The following is a 25,452-nucleotide window of genomic DNA, read 5'->3' as shown; positions in this document are numbered from 1 at the left end:
AGATTTTAACATTTTAATTTTTGTTACACACACACACACACACACACACACACACACACACACACACACACACACAGCTAATGAGCAAATCCAGTGCATTCATGGTTGGAATTTAAATGGGCTGTGATAAATTCCAGCCCAGCTGGGTGTGTCTGATGTTCTGGACCAGTTCTCAGACCCTGCTAAATTCAACCAACCAACCACATTTCCAATAACATTTTTGTTTGGGCTTCATCCACCCTACTGTTAAGAAACCATCTTTTCATTGTGTTTTCATTGTGTTTGGTTATCCCAAGTTTTTTCTGAAGGAATACAGAGGCTAACTTAGAGGTCATCAAAAAGGTTACTGAATTTATTATTAGAATGTCTTGGTTTTGTACACGGGGGCTCACATTTACAAAAAATAAATTTCCAGTCCAAGGATCACAAATGTTTTTGTCTTTCAAAACAAAAGTAGAGATGCTTTCACTAAGGAATATAAATCTATTTCTGTATCTTCCATGTATGCAAGATGAGGTCATACAGCCACTTCACAGAGCGGAGGCCAAGATGATCAGCAGCCCTCTGGTGAGAGAAGGAGGGCTGTGGGTCTGTAAGCAGACTTCAGAATCCCTGCAGCACATCTCTCAGGAGCAGATTTATGCAAGTAGAAAGGGCTTTGGAGGGAGTGGAGAGATGCAAAAATTTCTGCCCCTCCCCCTTCACACCTGGACCACTGCACAAAGCAGCCTGAACGCATCGTATCAGCCAGTATATGTAACACTTTCTATGTTCTTCAAATGCCAGATTCACCATTTTTAGGCAGAAGAGGAGAGGAAGGAGACCACTGCATATTGATTTCCCTCTGGGGGGGGAAATGGCAACTGATAATGTGCATCATTATTGTGTGACTAAGCCAGTTCACACAAGAGAAGAACATTTCATCAATTGCATTTTATATGCAATTCCCATTCCCCATTGCATATTATATACAAAGTTAGCTGTAGATCTGATGTTTTGCCATCACCCACCACCCTTGATCTCCATTTATTACATCCATCCTGGCCTTAGCCAGTGAGAATCTTTTGTCTAGGAGGAAGTTTTCAAGCAGTCTCCACAAAGGATGTAAGGATAAGATGACCTTACTCAAGGAATGCACTCTAAATGTGGCGAGCAGGGTAGAGTGGTATAGAAGTCCCCCCCACTTTGAGGGAGTATAACTCCCCCAACAAAGAATGACTTAGCTGCAGATAAAATTAATAGGTAATGGTAGGAACAGGGCTCTGTTGACATAAGAGCAATCTTATGAACAGCCCACCTAATCTAGACTCAGTGGCCTGAATTCAGGGTACTCTTCAGGGTAATACTTAACCCCCAGTCTCCATGTTCTGTTATTCACACTCAGGTTCTGGACATAAGACATTAATGCTAATTTGAATAATGGGGCTATATTCACCAAGTCTCTTGGCTAGCTGTCACTGATGGCTATATTCCCCCATTCATTTCGCTAATCCCCTTGTATATATTTTTAGCTGTCACAGCATCCCACAGGTTAATCATATACCATGGTAGTGTTGTTGGGCTGCATGCTGAGGTCTTTGATCCTCCTCATGGTCCTGAAAACTCCTAAGCATGTTAGTTGTGCTCACATCCAACACAGGAGGGGCAGGAGGCAGACCGCTTATGGCGCTCGTAATGGACGGAGATCCAGACAAAGAGGACACAGGTTACTGTCTGAATCGCAGCCAGCAGGAAGAAATAATAATCCATCCGACACTTGTTTATATTCCCTGGGGGCGCAGGGGGAGAAAGAGAGAGTCATTAGTGTACCCAAAGCATGGTTCTGTCAGAGAGCTGTGATCTTAACATCCTGGTTTGTTTAGACCATGGCACCATGGCTCATGCAAAGCTGGGAAATGTTATTTAAATTTGGGTTATAAGCCAGGACATTAAGTCAGTATTAAACTCTGGTTTAACATCATGGCTTGCAAACTGGATTTACACCACAATTCCATTTTTTGTTAAACAAACCGGGATACTCAGCTGTGCAAGCAGAGGTGGTAAGGGGAGGCGGGGGGGGAGGGAAAATGGAATTGTTAGTCTTAAGGCCCTAACTACGGTAGCTAAGGTTAGGTGATCATCTGAACTGATCCAAACTGTTTCCAAAGAATGGAGTAATAATTCAAATCCAGATTTGTGAATATGAAGACATTCTAGATTTATTAGTATGACATCTTAGCAGAGGTGCCCTTAGCTAATTTTGGAGCCTGGACCTAAAGGCCTTTGGAGGGCCTCCCTCTGCTGCAGGACCCTCCCCCACTGCAAGTTAAGCATCACAGACACACACACTGTGACACACAGTATTTTTTAACACATAGGTTCTTGAGGGCACAAACAGCAACTGAACTCACAAGAATATAAGAATATAAAACAGGTATATTTATGCAAATATGCATTAGCAGAAGCATTTCAACACGCAACCTAACATATTCCCATTCTTTCTCCACTCCCCCCCCCCGTCTCTAAAGCACCCGGCACAGGTTTTAATCCACACTTGGCCACCCAGCACAGCAGGCCAGCGGCAACCACACCACCCAAAACAGTCTAAGGAGGATTTCTGGGGCCCCAGGGGATGTGGAGGCCCTGGACTTCAGCCCTGAAGTCCAGGCGTAAGAGTATACTACTGCATCTTAAAAGTGTGACTGTGCAATCTTTTGCACTTGATCCATCTTCCCAACTCTGGTAAACACTGCCTTGTTGACTTCAATTCTGAGGACTGGTCTTGTGGCTGGAGGGCATTTATGTCTCTATTACTTACCATAATCCTCTGGGCAGTTCATCCATCCATTGGGTGACACTGAGAGCAAAGTCAGGAGGCCAGATCCTAAAAGAGATCCCACACCAGAAATGAAGAAGAAGAGGCCCATGATGGCTCCTTGCATGGATTTGGGAGCTTCAGAGTAGGCAAACTCCAGCCCTAGGAAAGAGGGAAGAGTCAGCAAGCCAAGAAAGTACGGTATAGTTTTATGAACCAGCCAAGAGATGACAAAAGAACAAGTCATAACCTCTGAAATTAAGCCCCCATTGGCAATTAGGACTTTATAATTAAACACTATAGTCTTATGAAAAGGAAAAAGCTTTCATTACACACACAATTTTTTAAAACTGCTTTCCAGTAAATCCCCAGTTGGCTAACTAAAAATAATTTCAATTCAATTTTTTTAATTTTTGTTAAAAGGGAATGGTCTCTCTTTGGATTTCGATCCTCCTCTTCCTTCACATAGTTCTTCCCAGAGATTTCAGAATGTCTCTTTCTATTGTCTAACATGATATGCTTGTCTAGCATGAATGGGAGTGACTTGCAGAGCCACTGCAGACACAGAACCTGCAGCACCCACTGCAGAGGATGGGCAGAAGTGCTAGAAGCATGACTGCACTTTCCCCCATTCACTACAATGGAAAGAAATACAGTAATGCTTCTAGCACAACTGCCCGTTCTCTAGGGTGGCACTGCTGCTTCCGTGTCTGCAGCAGCAACTCTGCAAGTCACTTCCATTCATGTTAGACACGCACATCATGTCAGCCAGAGACATTTTCAGTGATAAGTGGCTTCTTCCATATGAGTCTCCCTGTGGCTTTACTCTGCGATCTGCGTCCCATCATTTAAGGTTTTGGTCTGCCAGGAAACAAAGTAGGGCCTTCTCAGTAGTGGCTCCCATGGTCTGGAATGCTCTCCCCAGAGAATTTCATTTGTGCACCACCCTGAGTAGAAAGGCAACTAGCAAACAAGCAAAGCGCCTTTTGGAAGAGAAGAGAATCTGCTGTGGGGGGTAGGTGGGGGGCACTAGCAGGGAAGTGCAGGGGGGGCTAGACCTTTCCCTGCCCACCGTTCCTCTCTTCCAAATCCCACACCCCCCTGCTTCCTAGTGGCTTTCCCCTTGTGAGGGTTGTGTTTGCAAAGGCAAAAGGTGCCTGTGGTGTTGCTTACCTGGAATACTAGCAAAGATTTCACTGATTCCAATGAGCAGGTACTGGGGGATTTGCCACCAAATGGGGAGTGGGGCTGCAAAATATTTATCTTTCCCAATTTGCTGTGAGATGGTCTGGTTGTTGTTCACGTATTCCAGCCTTTTAGTCTCTAGAACACCTGTTGGGAACAAACAGCACTTGGAACCAAAGGAAGACACATACAATTAGATGAGGCCGCCCACACAGCATAACTGGGTGAGGGGACCCCATCTCTGTCATCAGAAGGACCCCTTAGCAGGATTGCTATTCCTTTAACAAGAGGACAGTATGCTTTATACAATGACAGCCCCAGCTGTTAATAACAAGATAACCTCATGATGTACTTCAATGCATTTTATTGCTTTCCAATTCAAGCTCTGAACTGCCCCCTCCCCCTATTGACTACTGTTTTGATGAGTTGCTGTTGTGATGCTTAAGGAGTCTTAAAGGCTGGTGCACAGGCAGTGAAGCACAGGGCGGGGTGAGAGGAGGCCAAGCACACACCTCTCTTCTGAGAAGGAATGTCTGTTTGCTGCTCAGGACTGCCTCCTACTGCAAGTGGGGTTGCTCTGGTCCCTCAGGACAACCATACTGGGCTTCCATATGGCAATCAGGGAGCCCGCGATATACAGTTGCTCCTGGTGAGGACAGTGCTTTGAGCATCAACATCAGGATATCAATCTGGAAAACTTTTCCAGATGTTGCAAGTCACCAGTCTATAACTGCATGGGGCTCATATAATGACAGGGAAAGGAGGAGGGCCTTTCATGAAATCCACAAGCTCTATCCCCGACTGTCCCATCAGTAATCAACTCAGCACCCTATAGCCACCCTATAGCCTTCTTAAAACAGTGGTTGACAGTGCAGCCTCCTGTGCACGTTCAGCACACTGTGGGTGCTGCTCTAGCTTCCGAATGGCAGTTGTGAAAGCACACATTAGCACAAATGACAAAATTGTGCAAGGGAGTTGTGCGATCTCCCAGCCATTATGTCCAATGGCTGTGTGATGGCACAACGTTGTTGTGCAATTCCAGCATTTGTACAAGTGTGTGCTTTCGCAAGTGCCATTAGGAGGTTGCAACAACACCCCCTCCCGCAGAGCACTAAATGCATGCAGGAAGCTGCATGGTATGTGAGCCTGGGGACAGGGGTGTATCTAGGGGTAGGGCAGGCAGGGCACGTGCCCTGGGCGCCACTTGAAGGGGGGCACCATTTTGTAAATTTTTTTTTTTTTAAGAAATGGCTGCCAAAAACAAAATGGCCACCGTGCATGCTCAAATGGCCTCTGTGAGGCCCTAGGTCATGCCAGGCCTTACAGAGGCCATTTGAGCATGCGCGGTGGCCATTTTGTTTTCAGTGGCCATTTTTTAAAAAAAGATTTTTTAAAAAGGCCACTGCACATGCTCAAATGGTCCCTGCGAGGCCCTAGAGGCCAGTGGAGGGGAGGAGGAACCTTTGCAAACCCCCCAGCCTTTAGGAAGCCCCCCAAAGGGGCTACAGGTAAAAAAATATATATATAATATAAGTCACTGTACACATATTCAGATTGGCACTATGTACAGAGAATCAGGGCTTGTGAATACTGAGCTGATGCTTATGAGCTAGGATTGTATTCATTTGCTCTTACTTTGCTTCTTGTGATAAGTGAGTTAAATGTGATGTCTTGCTAATATGGCTATTAATGGTGAATTTGTCTTTGAATCAGTGTGAAATCCTTAATATTAAGGCCCACTGGGAGTTTCTTGCTCTCTTTCTCTATTTTAACTGTCTTTCTGAAAGACTAGAATATATTCCAAGCAGTGACACAGTTTACTCTGCATATCCTTTAATTATTTACAGAGTATCTGGGAAAAGTCAAATTCTCCATTTATTTTTAAAACTTATGTAATGGTGATGCTACAATACATAGTAGAGAATTAGACAGGCACTTCTGTTTAGTTTTCCAAGTACACCTCCACATAGTATTTGGGTATTTCATCAGCCCCAGCATACTGAAATTTGTAGTTTTCCAGCATTTTTTGGTCTGGCTAAGTCCACTGCTAAAATAGTTTTTGAAATTTTAAAAGATTAACGAGCTTGACATATTTTTCAGCTGATATTATGGTCAAGTTATCTGAAAGATGGGTGTCAGATGCTTGGACAGGGGGCGCAATTTCAGTGTTTGCCCTAGGCGCTATTTTCCCTAGATATGCCTCTGCCTGGGGCTTCAGAAGGTGTAACAGGGCTGGGCCTCCTCTTGTAAATTTGAGCACCCCAAGTGCACCATTGCCTAGTTTTGCAAGGACTGCCAGCTGGCCGCAGGGCAGGATCTCCTTAACAAGTTATTTGGTCTCATAAAAAACTTGATCTCATTTGCTCTGTGCCCAGATGGCCCCAACTGGGCACAGCCCTGCTCAACTGTACAGAAAATGTGCTGGGGAAACGCAGGCACCTTCCACTTGAGGACCTCCCGGTACTCACTACATGGACCAACTGTGTGGTCTGTGCTGGTCTCTGCCAGTCATATGGCCTGGTGGGGAGCCAGCACTGCTAAAGCATCCTGGGCATCCAGCACTGGAGGACTCAGGCAGATTTACAGCTTCAGGGGGGAAAGGCATATAGTACAGTACTCCGGTGGGGGATGATGTGGCTGCATATGTGTCACACAAAGCTTCCTGCTTATGGGAAGTTTGCTTGCTTGATCAATCAATCAATCTACCACTTGGTATCTCTCTCTCTCCAGGTGGTGTACACAATCCAAATTACAATATGAAACTAAAATGAAAACAATTAAAACACGTTCACAGAATAAAAACTAGCCAACCCGCACAGAGCATCTGTGCGCTTTGGGGCCGGCTGTTTTCCCCTCCCTCTCCCTCCTGCCCCGGTCTCTCCTCTCTCCCCCCTCCCTCCAGGCTCACGCTCTCTTGCCCTCCCCCCTTCCGTTCCTCCCCCCTCCCCCCACACAGACCCTCATCAGGCTGCAGGTGGACAAAAAGGCACACACACACACACCCACAGCTGCAGCTCAACTCAACAGCCTCCTGCCACCCAGCCAATCCCAACGTCTCCCACCACCCAGCCAATCTGGCGCCTCCGCTGTCCAACCAATCCGCTGGGTTGCCGGGACGCATCCCCACAGAGGCACATCTATGAGAATTAAATATATAGTTTACAAACAATTCACGGAATAAAACAAAACAATGTATATGTCACAAAATAAGGTTCAAGGTACGCTTTCTTTCTGGTGTGTCAGTTTTCTGTGTTTTGTTTTGCTTTGCGCAGAAGAGCATCCAAAAACATGCAATCTCCCAGATGCTTTTTAAAGTGGTACAAACCTAGGAGGGCTGCAGCACATGATATTCCTGAGCATACAAACGGAAGCTCAGAAATGCTAGAACATTCTCCTGGCCCCTGAAATTATCCACCTGTAAACAAGTTTGTTTCTCATGCTATTTCGGCAAAGTAACCAATAAACCCCTGATCTTTTATGTTTTGAGTTTAAACACAAGAAATGGGAGAGGAATGGTGATGGATGGATGGATGGATGACCGGAACTCACCTGCTGCAATGACTGAGGTAATGCCAAAGAACATGCCCAGAGCCATCCTCCTTAGTGCTGAAGGCAACAGCTTCCTCTTTGCCAAGAATGGATCTATGATTCGATCCTTCAGTGGGACTAAGATAAGCAGAACCACCACGTTAGCTAGAAGGAGCCAGGCATCTGGAAGCTAGAGGAAGAATGAGGTCAGGACAAAAAAGAATCAGATGTAGATAGGGACATAGGAAGTTGTCTCATACTAAGGTCATTCACCTGATATTGTTATCTTGGGCAGGGAGGACTGGAGGGGAAACACAGGATCACACCTACCTTCCCCCCAGATGATCCAGCTTCCAGCCATCTTCTCCGGTAGCACTGCTCATGTGCCCACAAGACCCATGCTGCTGGGAGTGGCGCGACCATCTGGAGCTGGGTAAATGCAACCCAGCCTCCAGAAAGCCCACAGTGCACTGCACGAGGAATGTGGTGCATTGGGGGATTTCCCCACTGCCAGGCACTCTAGGCAGGCAGCCCAAGCAGCTACATGAACTGAGGCAGAAAGGTGTGCTTGTGCCCTTCTACCTCAGTTGAACACCCAAGTAAAAAACTCGGGCTACCTGGCGGGCCCTGATCCTAGCGCTGCATATGAGCAGCCCTTCCCGGGTAGGGCTGTGCAAGCCCAAGTAGGGCTACTCATGAGAACAGCCCCACTGAGTTAGACCATTTGTTCATCTAGCTCAGTATTGTCTACACTGACTGGCAGCAGCTCCCCAAGGTTTCCGGCAGGAGTATTTCCCAGCCCTACCTGGAGATGCTGCCAGAGTTTGGACCGGGGACCTTTCACATGCAAAACAGATGTTCTGCCACGGGCCTACAGGCCCATGATCCCCTGTGTATTTATGGATACCATTATTACTACTACTACTATTTACATTTTATATCTCGCTCTTCCTCCAAGGAGCCCAGAGCAGTGTACTACATACTTAAGTTTCTCCTCACAACAACCCTGTGAAGTAGGTTAGGCTGAGAGAGAAGTGACTGGCCCAGAGTCACCCAGCTGAATGGGGATTTGAACTCGGGTCTCCCTGGTCCTAGTCCAGCACTCTAACCACTACCCCACACTGGCTCACGATGGATACAAATATGGATACTGTAGATTTACAGCAACCAGTCACAACACTATGGATTTCTGCTCCATGGGGTTGATGCACATGAGCATATTTTATAGAGTGTTCGAAATAGGGCTGTCCGTTCCATGACACTGCTAAGGGCCATATCACGTAAACAAGCTGTCATACTGAGTGGAATCATGCAAGGACTTCAATAGTTGTGCTTAACTAAATGCCCACAACTTGCAATCCTATCCCCACTTACTGTGCCAAGAATGACTCCCCAAAGCGCCAGGGTAAGTGGACCAAGTTGCACACTGAACACTTGATGGGGCGGGGGTGGTGGGACAGACACACAGCCACTTCACCCTGTTGGGAATTCTCTCTGGTAAGAGATACCCTTCTAATATAGCAGAGTGCACAGAGGCACAACATAGCGGAGTCTGCCCAGGCATGCGTGTATGCTAAGAGTAAAATAACTTGAAGCCAGTTCATAGTTTCAAATCAATATAGGAGTATTTATTAGTGAACTCCATTCTGGATAGTAAAGTGGAGAGATAGGATCTCTAATCTAGCTAGCTAGCTGGATGCAAACGGATGCATCTCTGCACACATGGTGCAGCGAGAGAGGAGCTTACATGTTGTTGCAAGGGAGAAGGAAGGGAAGAGAGAAAGAGGAAGTGGCAGGAAGGAAGGAAGGCAGTCCCTAAGAATAGCAATCTACATACCAAAGGGATAGTGTCAGATAGGCTTGTGCCCGAAACGTTTAGGAGGCCATTGTAAAGGCCTCCGAAACATTTCGGGTGTAGGGGCTGTTTCGGCGCCGGCGGGGGTAGAGCTTTAAGGGCGGGGGAGAGTGTACTCACCACCCCCCCGCCGTGTTTCCCCCGCCGGCGCTCTCCAAATTTAAAGCCCCTCGGGGCGGCAGCATTCCTCCCTGCCGCCTCGTTCCCCCCGTTGGCCGGAAGTGTCCGGAAATCGCAAGCGTGCGTGCGCCCGTCGTGCGTTCCGGCCACTTCCGGCCGACGGGGGGAATGGGGCGGCAGGGAGGAACGCTGCTGCCCCGAGGGGCTTTAAATTTGGAGAGCGCCGGCGGGGGAAACGCGGCGGGGGGTGGTGAGTACACTCTCCCCCACCCTTAAAGCTCTACCCCCGCCAGCACCGAAGATTTTCCGTGCACATCCCTAGTGTCAGAGCAGTAGAGAAGGGATGACCAATGTCTTGACCTCTCTAGCCCTCTGACTCACTAGTCTGTCCCTCTCTGTCACTGAGACATGAGACAGCACAAAGTCCTTCACTTCCAACACACCCATGCTGAAGTCTATGCCCATCTGCTCAACCTATATTTTCAACGAAATGTCTGTGTGAAGTGGCTCTCATTATGGCCAATTCATAGTCAATTGGGCACATGGCGACCACTTGAAATCACTGTGCATTGCACCCTTGCTCTCATGGGCTGCTTGGAGTGGAGCAGCACATTTTTACAGGCTCATTCTTTAGCACACAACTCCCAACACACATTTATGGAGGTTTAAAGCAACATTCAAAAAGCCGAATTCTGCACATGGTGAGACATGCACGTGGTTTGTTGTTCACCACAAGGAGGAAGACGGTGTTTGCAGACATTTCAGACAAGTTTCCACAGAGACTGCCATATGCCTCATGGCTGTGTGAATTGGCCCTCAGTTTTGTGGAGCTGTGGTGTAAACTAAAGGATGTTTTCCTCAGAACAAAGTTGAGAGAGATCCCTTAAATTGCAATAGCACAGACAATAGGCAGACAACATCAGAAAGCATGGGGATGTAGGCAAATCAGTATTCTATTCCACCATTTTATTCCTTAAAAACATAAGGAAAAAATAAAAGGGATAGTTTCATATTCCTGAAATAGAAGCAATCCCCTTGAGAAACAAGTCTGCTGTTAGCACAGGCATCTGACTTCTTCCCCCCAAATCCCTCATTCTCCTGCAAATACATAACATCCTTTCTTCCACTTCAACTCCTCCCTTACCATAGCCCAGTTTGTGGCCTGCAGGGAAGAAGAACAATTTCTGTTCTGTCTGTGGTAGCCAAGGCCTGTGAGCATAGCTAGAGTCACATGCAGCTTGTCAGGAGCCATTCTGCTTGCAAAAGGAAGAATTGTGCTCAGGCTGCAGAAAAGAAGGGATTCTGCTCTAGGTATGCCATTTCATGCTCTTGTTTTTGCCTCTAACCTCTAACGCTTCCTCACTCTGGAGCAGGCCTGCTCAACTTAGGCCCCCCAGCTGTTTTTGAACTACAACTCCCCTAATCCCCAGCCACAGTGGCCAATAGCCAGGGATTATGGGAACTGTAGGCCAACATCTGCAGGAGGGCCGAAGTTGAGCAGCCCTGTCTGGAGGAACACTGGTGCTCATTTACACATCCTGCTGAACAGACAACGAGGCTGTTCACACAAGCAGCCCTACCTGGGAAGGGCTGATCGTATCAAGCGTCGGGATGGAGGCCGATCCTAGCACTGCCTCTCTGGGTAGTAGCCTGGGAATTTACCAGAGGGTTTTCCCTGGGTTAAAGGGAGCTAGCTACATGACCAAAGCAGACATAGAGCTGGGAGCCTAGAGCGCCCAGCTCATGGGGGAATTCCTCAATGCACCATGCTTATCGTATGGTGCATTGTGGGATAACTGGAGGCTGGGATGCATTTTCCCGGCCTCCAGAATGCTGTGGCAGAGCCAGTCATGTGGCTGCACGAGCTGCATGGCTAGTAGGGATGTGCATGGAACCGGTGACTACCAGTTTGAATGGGGGGAGGGTGCTCTCACCCCCACCCCTGCCACGTTTTCCCCGCTTGAGCTGTGCTTTAAAATGATCCCATGGGGTGGAAGCGTACCTCCTTGCCACCCTCTAGACTGGAAGTGCCTGGTGCTTCTGATGTCTGCACATGCACCGGGCACTTCTGGTCCGCCACACACCAGAGCAGCAAGAAGGTACACTACCACCCCATGGGACAATTTCAAAGCACAGCACCGGCAGGGAAAATGTTGCAGGGGAGGGGGGTAAGAGCACCCTCCCCGGTCCTTAAAGCTATCCTTCTCCACCTTCCAATCGGCCAAACTGCTGGACCTTCGAACTGGTTCGGGGGTCCATAAAAGGATCTCTGAACCAGTCTGTGCACATCCCTAATGGCTGGGGTCGATGCTGGATTGTCTGGGGGGAAGGTTAAAGGTGCTCTCCTGCCTTCCATCTGCCTGCCCTCCCTGGCCTAGCAGAAGGTCATGTGAACCACCTTAATGTGTGTCACCATGTTGCAGAATGACAGCATCAGAGGACATCTTCTGAAACGTGGAACTTGACGCAACCCTCTTATCCTGGCTTCTGGAGCCCTAACAAAACCACACCATTCAGTGTGCCACGGGACAAGGTAGCAGCCAACCACTGCTTTGGCTTACCGTGTAGCTATTGATGGACGTGGGGTGAGTGCTGCTATTCAAATAGCTGTGCTGGAAGATGCTGGGGATTAAGAGGTGCAGACCCTGCAGGTAATAGGTGGACTGCATCTAAAACGCAACAGAAGAGGAAAGTCATTGCAGAAGGAAGAGGTGCTCCTAGCACAAGGTAATGTCAAAGTATGAGCTCTTTGGTGGGCAAATTTCCAGATCATCAGCTGCAAACAGCTGTGCTGTTCTTTCCAGAGAATAAGGGCCAAATGCCACATTCCAGAGAAGAAACGCCATGTTTATGCACATTGTATTTTATGTTTATGTCGCTTGGCTCTGCATGGCGGTTGTTTAAATAGTAGCCTCATGAGGGGGGACCAGTATTGGGCCTGGGGCATGCAGGGAGGGATATTTATTTTTTTCTTTGCACACTGCAATCCTGATGAAAATGGCACCCGGAAGCTTCCATTAATACCAAGAGTGGCTTTTCCCCTGGGACTAACAGCAGCTACAGGGGTGCAATTTTCCTTGGGACTATGGTGCAAGAGGAAAGGGTTAAATACCCCCCTCCTCTTGCTCCACGTTTGGCCCTCAGAAATACAAGACCTGTTTTGTAGTTCGTGTGTGTGTGTGCTTGCGCGCGCACACACGCACAGATTCACAGACTGTGGTACAAAGAACCTGGTTGTGAAGTTCAGGATCTGTTAGTCATCAGTGACACAAACACTTCTTGAAGCTCTCCACAGAAAATGCATTTCAGGCTGATCAGAGCTCATTAGGTCAGCTGGGACATTTCAAATGCCAAAAAGAAGTATTATGACCAATAATTAGTTATGGAGCCCTGACTGTATTTTAATGCTCTGCCTGTTGCTGCCTGTGCTACACCAGCTGGCTTTCCATGCAAATAACATGTGCATGCAACAAGGTTCTGAAGATAGAGTAAGGCCAGTTAAGACATAGGGGTGGGGTTGACCTTTGAAATACGTGGGGCCACAAGGACAAAAATCTGTTTTGTAACAAGCAAACCACAGCTGAGATAGATTAAGATCTGCTCACACCTGTGGGTCTTTAGCTCACACTGGTCCCCTGCCCAACTGTATGGCAGATGAGACAGAATGGAAGGATAACTACCCAAACAGCTCAAACTGCAATGCCTGCTAAGGGTCATCCTGGTGTTGGCTATGTGGCTACATCAGCAGATTTGGCTGCATGATGACATCACAAACGGCCTTTTCATAGCAAGGGCAATGCTTCTTGCCTTCACTCCGAAGAGGTGACCACCTCCACCCCCCATTTTGTAGGCCTTTCTCAAAGAAACACTGGAACTGTGTGTGCCTTTCACAGGAAGCACTCTCATGCATTCTTTTTGGTTCTGCCTTAATTTTAATCATTAATTGGTTAATTAGATAAAAAGCAGATTATTAAGAAACTAATCATGTGCCAGAAGTACCATAAGCTGGTATCAGAACAGCCATCCTCCTAGCCAATGTTTTACAATTGTGTATCCCTGTCCCCTTGCAAATATCTCTCTGGGAAAATTAGTTCTAAATTTCCCTGGCAGTGAACACTTGCCTACAAACAAGGATTTATAGCCCTGTATTTAAAAAATGTATGGGAACAGAAACACCTTCACTTTCATATCTTTGCTTGTTAATGCACATTTCGTTTCTGTTTTATTGTGACCGCTTGTCAACTTTACAGCTATATTATGGCCTGTAACAGGAACCAGGGGGGAAATGAAACTGGCAAGCCCTGACATTTCTACCTTCCCTCTTCCTTGATATCTAAAGTGACTGCAAACCTTGTAGCCGGATCCTATCTATGCATATATACTTGGAAGCAAATCTTGTTCAGTGGAATTTACTCTCAAGTAACTGTACATGGATTGCCGTTCCGGTTTCTCTTTCTGCTAAGAAGTGGAGAGAGTCAATAGGAAGGGATCAATAGGAGAGAGTCATTAGGAAGCGGATTGAAAATAAGAATGCTAATGTTATAATGCCCTTATACAAATCTATGGTGCGGCCACATCTGGAGTACTGCGTACAGTTCTGGTCACCGTATCTTAAGAAGGGCATTGTAGAATTGAAAAAGGTGCAGAGGAGGGCAATTATGATGATCAGGGGTCTAGAGCACCTTCCTTATCAGGCAAAGCTACAGCATCTGGGGCTGTTTAGTTTGGAAAAGAGGCAACTACAGGGAGACATGATAGAGGTGTATAACATTATGCATGGAGTAGAGAGAGTGGATAGAGAGAAATTTTTCTTCCTCTCTCACAACACTAGAACCAGGGGTCATCCCATGAAATGGAAGGCTGGGAAATTTAGGATCCACAAAAGGAAGTACTTTTTCACAGAGCACATTGTTAATCTATGGAATTCTCTGTCATAAGATGTGGCGACAGCCACCAGCCTGGATTGCTCTAAAAGGGGTTTAGACCAATTCATGGAGGACAGGTCTATCTATGGCTACTATAGGCCACCTCCAGCCTCAGAGGCACGATACCTCTGAATACCATTTGCAGGGGAGCAAGAGCAGGAGAGAGGGCATACCTTCACCTCTTGCCTGTGGGCTCCGCACAGGCATCTGGTGGGCCACTGTGTGAACCAGGATGCTGGACTAGATAGGCCTTGAGCCCAATCCAGCTGGGCTGTTCTTATGTACGTGTTTCTACAGGCAAAAAGTTAAGCTATTCTCACATTCTGTGTGCAGTGACAGATGCAAAGGAGGACAGAACTTCTGTATCTTTAAAAGCTGAGCAGAAGAGGCCGTTTGAGTTGGTAAACTAGTCCCTGGTTCTGGTCTGAAGGCACAGGAAGCAGCAACTTGGTTAAAGCTAAGCAGGCCAGGGTTTAGTCTGTGTTGGGTGGGGGACCACTTGGGGATCCCATGTACAGGGCCTTCAGTATGCAAGACAGATCAAATATAAATGTAATTAATAAATAAATCTACCCTTACATCAAGAATTATGGGTCCTTTGAGTATGGGGAGTTGCCCAAAGGATTATGATACAACACTGGCAGGTAAGTTCCAGTCCTGCTCTCCAGCTGTGGCTAACTTTCCTGTTGGCCTTTGAATTGGGTTTCTTTCAACAGAATGGCAGAGAAGAGGAGTTCTTAGTTATCTGGCCTAATTCTAATGAACTGTTTGTGGTTTAAAGAGAAACTATCCTTGGAAGGTTCCCCCTTCTATTATTAAAAATGGGCACTGCTTATATATTATGTACATGATTAAGGTTTTATTTTCTTTTTGCATTTTTTAAAATATTCAACGATGCATTTATTCATATGGAAGATGATTATTTTTGTTGTCTGTTTCAGTTGAAGTAAAGAGGGGGAAATAAACAAATAGGGATTAGAAAAGTGACACCTGCTGCAATTCCTTTTTCTACTCAGCAGTGAAAGGTCTAGGAGTCCTCTCCTGTTTTGTTGTATCATGTGATTCTAGTTCTATTCAGGAGCCATTTCATACCTTACCGAGGAGCAAACCTGGATTTGCCACGGAATGTACACACTCTATAGGGGGCTGCAGCCAGTCCTGGCTTCCTCTGGACACAGCTGCACTTAATGACCCGTTCAGCTTAGAACACGAGGATGTGTGTGTTTCTGCCCCTGCCCCATGTCCTTAGTGGCACATCATAATGATGTCAGGACACCTTTGAAACAGATATTACAGAGAATGAAAAGGAAGAGAGCATTTCGTGTGTGTGATGTATACATTAAGAGACCCTATGCTTTGGGGAGGTTTTGGAAATGCAAGAAGTTCATCTGCTACCCTCTGTTCCATCTGAGTCCTCCCACTAAACAGATCAGAGGGGACAGGGAGTGGTGTCACGCTCTACCTGGAAATAGACCATCCAGTAGGGGATGAGAGTGAGCAGCACAAGCAGGATCTTCACCATTGCCTGAAAGTTAGAGACATCCTCATTGGAAGGCCCCCCAGGCTGGTGCTTTGGACCTGGATGCGGGCCAGCAACCTCGTCTTCTGCTTGCAGGTTTCCTGCTCTGTACAGAGAAGGAAGAGCAAACATGTGTGAGGGCAGTTCAAACACAATCAAGGCCACATTCTCTTGAACTATATTCTGGGTTCCAAAAGCAGTTTGTTTGGACTTGTTATCCTGAAGCATCAGTTTCACTTTCAGATCACGGGTGTGAATCAAAACTATAGCCCATTCAGACATTGAGACTGTTCACATGTGCACCCTAACCTAGGCTAGGGAAGCCCAGCCTGGGTAAGACTGTGCATGAGAACCACCAGCATCGGGCCCGATCCCGGAGGTGCAGTGCCGCCTAGCCCAGCTTTTAAACCTGGCTTTTAGCCGGGGTTAAAGGCTTGAGTGAGCACTTAACCCGGGATTAAGGATCAACATGCACTGCACATGTCAGCATATGGTGAGCCAGTGTGATGTAATGGTTAGAGTGCTGGACAAGGACCGGGGAAACCTGAGCTCAAATTCTCATTCAGCCATGATACTTGCTGGGTGACTCTGGGCCAGTCACTTCGCTCTCACACTTCGCTCTCACAGTCACTTCGCTCTAACCTACTTCACAGGGTTGTTGTGAGAAGAAACTTAAGAATGTAGAACACCGCTCTGGGCTCCTTGGAGGAAGAGTGGGATATAAATAAATAAATAAAGTAAGTCATGTGGTTCACTGTGGGATATCCAGAGGCCAGAATGTATCATCCCGGCCTCCAAAGCTCCACACTGTCGTCTGGGAGCATGATCCGCACTCTCAACAGCATTTCCTTACTCGTTTGGGGTGAAGGTGAGTTGGAGCAGCCTTCCCACCCCACTCGCCCACCCCCATGCCCCTGGTCATGTGAATGGCCCCATTATGTTGTATGAGTGTATAGATGTCTCTACACTTGCACATGTTTTTGTATGGCCCCGGGGAGGACCTTATTCTGCCAGAGGCAATTAAGAATCATTTGGACTGGTGGTGAGCCCCTATTTTGCCTTCGCTCTTCACCCATATTGATTTGTATGGCCTAATCCCCAAGGTCTGGGGGATAGCAATCATTGTCTCCATATTCAAAAAGGGCAGAAAGGATGACCCCGCCAACTACAGACCCATCCGTTTGCTCAACACAGTCAGTAAGCTATACGTGAAACTTAAGGACTGGTTAGAACAAGAAAATCTCCTTGCAGATGAACAAGCTGGTTTCAGGGAAGGCCACCCTACTATGACCGGTGCTTAGTTCTTTAGCACCTTTTTGGGAAATACTCCTCCTGCAGTGCAACCTCCCTTTATGCTGCCTTTCTTGATCTCAAAGCAGCATTCAATTCTATCTTTCGTGTCAAACTGCAGGAGAAGTTGGAAGCCTCCTCCATTGACCGGCATCTGCTAGATTTAATTCGCGCCCTGCATGCAGACACGTCACTTCGGGTAAGGTACAACCCACAAGGCCACCTTTCAAGACCAGTCTCAACCCAGAAGGATGTCAAGCAAGGATGCATGCTGGCCCCACTCCTATTCAATTTCTAAATTAACACAATGGTGGGCCAGCTCAACAACCTGGATTTTCAGCCCCTACACTTGCTGGGAGACACTTTGCCACTGTGCTATACATAGATGATGCAGCAATCCTCTCAAGGACCCCCATCAGCCTCAGAAGAGTGCTGAGGGCCCTAACACAGTACTGTAAGGAATACCTCTTGGAAATTAACTACCATAAAACTAAAATCATGGTCTTTGCCAAAAGTCCCAAAATTCAATCTTGGTGGCTAGATAGACATATGATTGAGCAGATCCCATGCCTTAAATATTTTGGGATAGTTTTCTACTCTAGCAGCTCTAGGAAAGCCCACCGGGAACATGTGGTTCAAAATGCCCAGAGGAGCTCCTCCGCCATCATCAAATGCCTGCATACAAGAGGAGGATGTTATGTACCTGCGGCCCTTGACCTGTTCATTGCCAAACCACCAGCCCAGCTTCTTTATGGCAGACAACTGGGTCCCTTCCACAGTTTCGCCCCAGTGGCATGCATGCAATCCAAATTCCTGCGGTCAGTCCTCCAAGTTCCAAGTTGTGTCTCTAACGCCACTCTGCGCTTGGAGACAGGCCTGATCAAAGAGGTGTGGGTGTGGGTGGCCATCTCAGGGTGTGGGTGGCCATCTCAGCTATGGGCTCAGACTATCCTTTCGCCCCATTGGTCTTGCTCCTTTTACCTTATGTGATGGCTACCAATCTAAATGGAAATGGCCAACTGAGACAAAAATAGCATTCTTGGACCTTTCCCCCTTAATTCTACTTAATATGAGCTATTATCAGGCCAAAGCTTTTATAAAACAGCATATAATGGACACAGAGCACCAAACCAATTTAAGGAGGGTCCCAAATTTTTTCATCAGTAAAGGTCTTACATATTTACCCTCCCCAGCACCATATCTTCCTCAAACGGAAGTCCCAAAACTTAGGAGGGCATTCATCTTGGCACATTATCACGCCCTTCTCTCAGCTGTGCTTGAAGGTCAAAAAGGAGCCAGTATAGTGTAGTGGTAAGTGTGCCAGACTAGGACCAGGGAGACCCGAGTTCCAATCTCCATTCAGCCATTATACTTGCTGGGTGACTCTGGTCCAGTCACTTCTCTCTCAGCCTAACGTACTTCACAGGGTTGTTGTGAGGAGAAACTCAAGTATGTAGTACACCGCTCTGGGCTCCTTGAAGGAAGAGTGGGATATAAAATGTAAATAAATAAATTTCAGAAAGATCCCACTCGCAGAGCGGCAATGCCCCTGTGGCTCTGGGCAGACTGAAAAAACTGAGCATGTCCTACTTCACTGTTTGTATTACAGAGACATTTGCTCTTCCTTTATCTACCCATTGCTATGCAAGTCCCAAGACATTTGAGCCATATCTATGTCTCTATGCTGCTTTCTGATTCTAAGCCCACTATTACATACAGCGTTGCCAGGTTCTGTACGGCAGTGTCCAAAATCTGTTGGACTCTGGTAAATGGTGGGTCCAAGCAGTCCTAGTTGGACGTCCTGCTGGCTCCTGCATGCTATAATGCATTCATCCAACACAGTGCACCATCTGAAAGACTTATGCTCCTCCCACTTTTTTGTGCAATAACTTTGCACTTTTCATATATAATTATATAGTCTCGCTGCATTTATCACTTAGGCTTTTATGCAATTACTCCTTTTTGTGCCTTTTATCCCTTTTAATACTTTTCATGCCTTTTATACGTTTATGTCTTCTATGCCTTTTAATGTTATTTTATGCCCTTTTACGTATTTAAGTGTTTTTTAATGTTCCCATAGGGCTTTTAATGTATTGTTATGCATTACACTTTGCACTGTGTAACCACCCCCTGTATTTTATGCTGGTCTATGACCGTAATAAAGAGGATTGATCATTCTTGTATGAGTGACTGTACTTGTGTTCATTTAAAAAGTGAACTTGGGTACCAGCCCCTCAAATCCATGGTACAGACAGGAAGTGCATTGCTGTACCTGTGTTCAACATAACATGTGAATATGTACAGATCTGTACTGTATGGTACTGTAACTCAACTGTACTCTCATTGTATAAGTGTTGAACACAATGTGTGAATAGGGCTGAGGATATCAGCTTCCAAAGTATGAGCATTCCTTAGAACTCAGGACCCTGTGTCACAGGGGAAGATACCCATATCTCATTCCCACCAAGACTGCAGTAACTGCTCAGGCTTGGGCATTGAGACAAGTGTATTAGCAAGTACATATGGGTCCACAGTCATGCGAGGCTTGTCTAAATTGAGGAATTCTCCTCTTATCCATGCTGTAAGGGAGGCCTACAGAATTGGAGGCAAAGAAGCCTTCTACCTGAAGGCTCTTTCTACATGATCGTTCCCACACTGCATTGATAAACAAAGAAGACCTCCAAGGAATTCTAGCACTCTTCTCTTCACTATTAGTGAGCCAAGATGGCTGCCATCACAGAAGAGCTAAATAAAGGTTACATAGGTCCACCTAATTTCTTCAGAGACAGGTGGTAGCCATGAGGCCACCCTGCTCAACTGAAGCACTGCCTTACCTGGCTTTGATAGTCCTCTTCTGAAGCGCCTGACCACAGCAGCTGTTCCGGAGGGCCACCTGCAGCATGGTGGACACCTGGCTGCCCATGGCAGGCTTTGCAACAAAGGTGGGGGCAGCCAGGACAAAGACTAAGAGGGCGAGGGCCAGGCAGACAGTAGGGATGGTGTAACCAATAAAGAAGTCCACATTCTGCTGGATAAAGGCCACCACCAGCAGGGCGATCACAGCCCCAATGTTAATACTCCAGTAGAACCAATTGAAGAAACGGCGAGTTGCATCCCGACCACGGTCTCTCACCTGTAAGAAAAACAAGACATAGGAATGAGTCCTGTAAGTATTTCCTTTAGATGGCCAGGCAGAGATGCATTAGTAAATCAGAAGACATCTGGTTCTCTTTTCATTTCCAAAAAGGTCACCAAGCATAGGAACATAGGAAGCTGCCATATACTGAGTCAGACCATAGGTCCAGCTAACAGACTGACAACAGCTTCTCCAAGGTTGCAGGCAGGAATCTCTCTCAGCCCTATCTCGGAGAAGCCAGGGAAAGAACTTGAAATCTTCTGCTCTTCCCAGAGCAGCTCCATCCCCTGAAGGGAATATCTTACAGTGCTCACATATGGTCTCCCATTCAAATGCAACCAGGGTGGACCCTGCTTAGCTAAGGGGACAAGTCATGCTTGCTACCACAAGGCCAGCTCTCTCCATTTTACTGGTCCAAGAATAAGTGGACCAGTAAAATGCCTGCAGGTTTGTAAGTCTTGTGGATTTATTTACAAGGCTGGTGCATTTATGTATATGGAATGTATGGTGAGCAACCCTGAGACCAAATAAAACAAAATGGAAAGAGCTGCAACCAAGGGCCAGTGGTGTACAGACCCAGACCCAGCTGTGCCTTGACACACTCCGTCCCATGGGGGAAAGAGTTGTCCACTGCACTGCACATGGGCCACTCACACACATTTATAAAGCTGGTAAGTGAAGGACTTTTAGGAAGGAGACAACAGCTTCTTGCAGGCTCAAAAGGAAAGATGGGGGAAAGGATGAGTCATGGATGGATTCTGCAAAGATGCCCTAAATAAGGATGCAATTAAGCATTCATTCATTCATTCATTCATTCATCAATCAAATTTGTTCACCATCCCAAACCTCCATCTCTGGACAGTTTACAACAATATAAAACAAGTTAAAACAAAAAAAATTAAAAAACCCTAAAACCATAGTCAAATTAAAAAGTTTGGGTGAAGAGAAAAGTCTTTAGAGATTTTTTAAAAGTTTTCAGAGATGAGGAGGCTCTTATTTCTGCAGGGAGCACATTCCAGGGTCTTGGAGCAGCAACAGAGAAGGCCCGTCCCTATGTAGCCACCAGATGAGCTGGTGGCGACTGCAGATGAGCCTCTCCGAATGAATTTGGGAGAACTGAAACCTCCCTTTAGCAAGTGCTAGTACCAGGGTGGATCAATCTAAAGCAAGACAATTGTCAAGAAAAAAGAGCCAATTTAAATCATTGCTTTAAAGAAAAGAATTTCTATTTATTATTTAAATGCTTGCTAAATAAAAGTGCATACTAACTACCGGTAGTATGTAGAGTCATAAATATTTATAAGTAGAACACTGACTCTGAGCCAGCTACAGAGACCAGGTTTTTAATAGATATAAAATAGAAGAAAAAGGACCCAAATGGATCAGCAAAGGATGTCTGTGGGTTACTTGCTAGACCCTGGTCTCTGATGTCAAGCCATTATCTAAGTACAGGAACTATTGTGCAGCAGTATATGATGAGCAACAAAAGATATATTCCCCACAGTTCATAAAAGGGTCATAAGTGCATAAGAGGGTCATACATTCAGTAGAGATAATACATTTTTACATGAGTACCCAGAATGTTGGGGGCAATATGCTAAATCATTGTAAACCGCTTAGAGAGCTCCGGCTATAGAGCGGTATATAAATGTAAGTGCTATTGCTATTGCTATTTACATGGCATTCAGATTTTATTTTAAATCTAGTTATTTTTAAAAGGGAACTGATTACAGCTGAAACTTTTAAAAAATCTGATTTAATTTTTTTTTTAAAAAAAATTAAATCAATTTTTATCCATTTTAGCCAATGCCATGTGTTACCAGCTGAGCTTATTCTGCCCGCTCCCAGAAGCCTCCCTGGTTGCAACTGCATCTCCAGGGCGCTTTCCAGACTAGCCGCGCAAAAGCGGCAAAATGCTCCGTTCAGGCAAACCACTTTCAAAACGTAAAACCTGAAGGGCGAGCAGCAGTCTTGCGAAAACGAACAACCTGAAAAAACCCCACCTTTTTTATACCAGATAAATGACCTCATAGCACAAGTCGGATTAAATTCAAAACAAGGCATCGGCATATGAACAGCACCCTGTTGTCAACGTAGGGACTGTGGTGTTATGACACAGGAAGTGTGGAAGCACACTTCAGAGATGTGTTGTGACCCTATTGCAGGGTCTAGTCTGGAAAGCACCCAGGCTTGAAGATTGCACTTTTGCTATGCTCAGGAGCTGCACCGCAATGTGAGCTCCCAGTCTATGTTAAACATGGGGACAAGTCACTTAGTTGGCAGTGGGCTAGTCGCCCCTAGATTTGACTACAAGCCTCACAAATTGGAAAGGGGATTAGATTCACACTCCTTCTTTCTGTGAGGGGGCCCTGGCTAAGTAGACTCTAGAAATGGCAACTGCAGGTGTCTGGCATTCAGGGTCATTTAAGCCTTGGAATGAAACCTAAACTCCCCTCTTCCTCTCACAAGGAGAGATAACACCTCAGGCCAGGAAGGGAAGGCAGAAAAGACACCAGTGCAACTGCAGCCTCCATTACAATAGGGAGGAGTCGGTGATGTAACTTTGAAGAGGTGCCCATCAAAACTCCTGATAGAATTATTGGGAGAGTCCGTCCCAGCACAGGATATTCTATAAACGCACCTGCACACTCCAATTGTCCTCACCATCAGCCTTGAATATCATAAGCGATTCACACACATTCCTACCCAGGAAGGCACAAAGCATTAAAAAAAAAAAAGGTTGTGTGGGCTCCCCTATTCAGCAGAGCAGGACAAAAGAAATGTGCCCTCAAGGCACATTTTGGAATATAAGTATCCCTAACTCCATGACCCATTGTGCACCTGGGACTCCCACTGCGAAACTTCTCAGTGTTCCCTTGTGCCTCTCACTCTGGACCCCATCAGACTGCAACAAGAGACTCCAGCAGACCACCTTGGTGTTCCTCTCCAGGACAGGTGATATAGCCTCTTGCCCGGCTTCTTCAGCGCTGAACCTATCCCTTTCTCTTATTTCTGAAATCTTGCCCCTCTGTATTATTATTATTATTATTATTATTATTATTATTATTATTATTAATTCCATTTCTATACCGCCCTTCCAAAAATGGCTCAGGGCAGTTTACACAGAGAAACAACAAATAAATAAGATGGATCCTTGTCCCCAAAGGACTCACAATTAAAAAAAAAACAACAGAAGACATACACCAGCAACAGTCACTGGAAGTACTGTGCGGGGGGTGGAGAGGGCCATTTACTCTCCCCCTGCTAAATAAAGAGAATCACCACGTTAAAAGGCGCCTCTTTGCCAAATTAGCAGGGGTTTAAAGTACCCCTCTGGCCCACCTGGGAATTTACACATAATTTGGAACTTTAAGAGAAATGTGCCTTATAATAGTCTATTTTTAAACATATTTGCAGTGCTTCTACTTGATTTAGTCTTATTATTTTTGCTTTAAATAAACTCCTTTTTGATTTAATTAAAGCCTCTCTCTTAAGCCAATTTTCTTGAGTTCACACACTTGCGCAAATTAAGGCTGATTGGAACCGTCTCTCCTTTTGAGCTAAATTCCCCACATTAGCTCGAACTAGGGGGTGCAGGCCAATCACACTCGAGGCAGTTTCATTAACACATGTTTTGAGGACCCTTCCTATGAAGGAACTAAGTGGCAGTGAAATGAGAATCAATCTGAAATGAGGGGAAGATGAATTCAAAGATGCTGAAGAATACTTTGCAGGAGTGGCATTGAGCCCTTCCAGTGCTGGAAAGAGAAAGCAGCCACCCTGCCACAAGCAGGCTGAGGTTCTGGGGCAAGGATAAGGGAAATCCAACACCCTCTCAAAAGGAAAGGAGAAACTGGTTTTCCTTCCATTCTTTCTGCTATCCCCAAGAAGCTCACTAAAGAAGTTCCTTCCTCTTTTCCAAACAGTGCATTTGAAACTTCCGATATTCCAAGTACTAAAGTAGTTTTAAAATACTAAATTAAACTCACAAGAGTCATTTTAAGTAAAGACAAAGATGAACAGAGTGGAACCCCTTACTTTCTGAGGCTTTAGCCCACAGCACAGTTATTTCTCCACAAAGCCTAGAAAAACACACTTTTAAAAATGAAAATAGACAACCACTTATGTTGTTTTCACCTAAGCTACAATGCTTGCAGGTATCTTTGCAGCGTTCGTATTTGTTTGTTAACAACTCTGGGTGGAAACTGAGGGTGTTGGAAGCATTCACTTTAGATGTTAGAGACCATTCTGCTTTGAAGAGGCAGCAGGGAATGGTCCAAAGTGTACTGCAGATGAAACCATCCCATGAGCCTTTGTCCACTAAAGGCAGAACCACCCTAGTGACCCATTCTGAAAGAAAGGAAGGGAGATCTCTTACCTGGTCAGCTCCAAATGGTGTCAGGTTGGCTTTGACAGAGCTGATGCCCAAGGCCAGGAGCACTAGGCCTCCATACATTATAGGGGCACAGTACTGATTTGGCAATTGTTGTTTGCACTCCGTACTACCTTTTTGGCATGCAGGCTGGACTGTGGATGTCGGCATCTCTCCACACAGCAAGAGCCGTCCATTTTGCAAAGCTGTGGCGGGCAACAGAGAGGCCGACACCAGGTACAGCAGGAAGCTGAGTGTGATGGTCCAGAAGCGGCCCAGGTAAGCATCAGCAAGCAAGCCTCCGATGGGCGAGAGCAGGTAGGAGGCACCTATGAAGAGCAGAACTGCCCGCGAAGACTGCAATCCACCCCAGTTGAAGTTACTGCTGTTGAGGTACAGGACGAGATTGGAGACAATGCCAAAGAAAGCTGTCCTCTCCAGAATTTCCACCAGCAGCACAGCTGCACAGGCAGTCTTTCTGCCCTCAAAAGGGGACACAGGAGTAGGCCCTTCTGGGGTCTCCTTCTGCCCCAACAGGGGCTTCCGTTCCCCTCGGACACCTGGAGAGGCCATGCAGTCCTTGCCTTGGGATCCTCGTTCTTCTCAGGTTAGGCCCTCTTTCTCTGCTTTTTCTCAATCTCTCCCTTTCCCTTCAAAGTCTTTTTGTTCTTTGCTGGCCTAAATTTCTTGTTCGCCTCTCCTCTCCAAGCCTTTCAATGCTGCTGGCA

At 46.2% G+C, this 25,452-nt stretch overlaps 1 protein-coding gene across 1 annotated transcript; it reads right to left on the bottom strand.

Moving 5' to 3' along the window:
- Positions 1 to 324: 324 nt before the first annotated feature.
- Positions 325 to 25,452, bottom strand: SLC15A3 (solute carrier family 15 member 3). Its single transcript, XM_053284042.1, has 8 exons — positions 24,731 to 25,452; positions 20,051 to 20,349; positions 15,870 to 16,032; positions 12,044 to 12,151; positions 7,529 to 7,697; positions 3,968 to 4,126; positions 2,798 to 2,956; positions 325 to 1,769 (listed from the first exon to the last, which is right to left on the bottom strand). Exons 1-8 carry the CDS (start codon positions 25,295 to 25,297, stop codon positions 1,615 to 1,617), a joined length of 1,779 nt encoding a protein of 592 aa, XP_053140017.1. The 5' UTR covers positions 25,298 to 25,452; the 3' UTR covers positions 325 to 1,614.

Source organism: Hemicordylus capensis, chromosome 1, assembly GCF_027244095.1.
Source record: "Hemicordylus capensis ecotype Gifberg chromosome 1, rHemCap1.1.pri, whole genome shotgun sequence".
NCBI lineage: Eukaryota > Metazoa > Chordata > Lepidosauria > Squamata > Cordylidae > Hemicordylus > Hemicordylus capensis.
The sequence above is the reverse complement of the archived record's forward strand: the minus strand, read 5'-3'. Positions and strand labels throughout refer to the sequence as shown.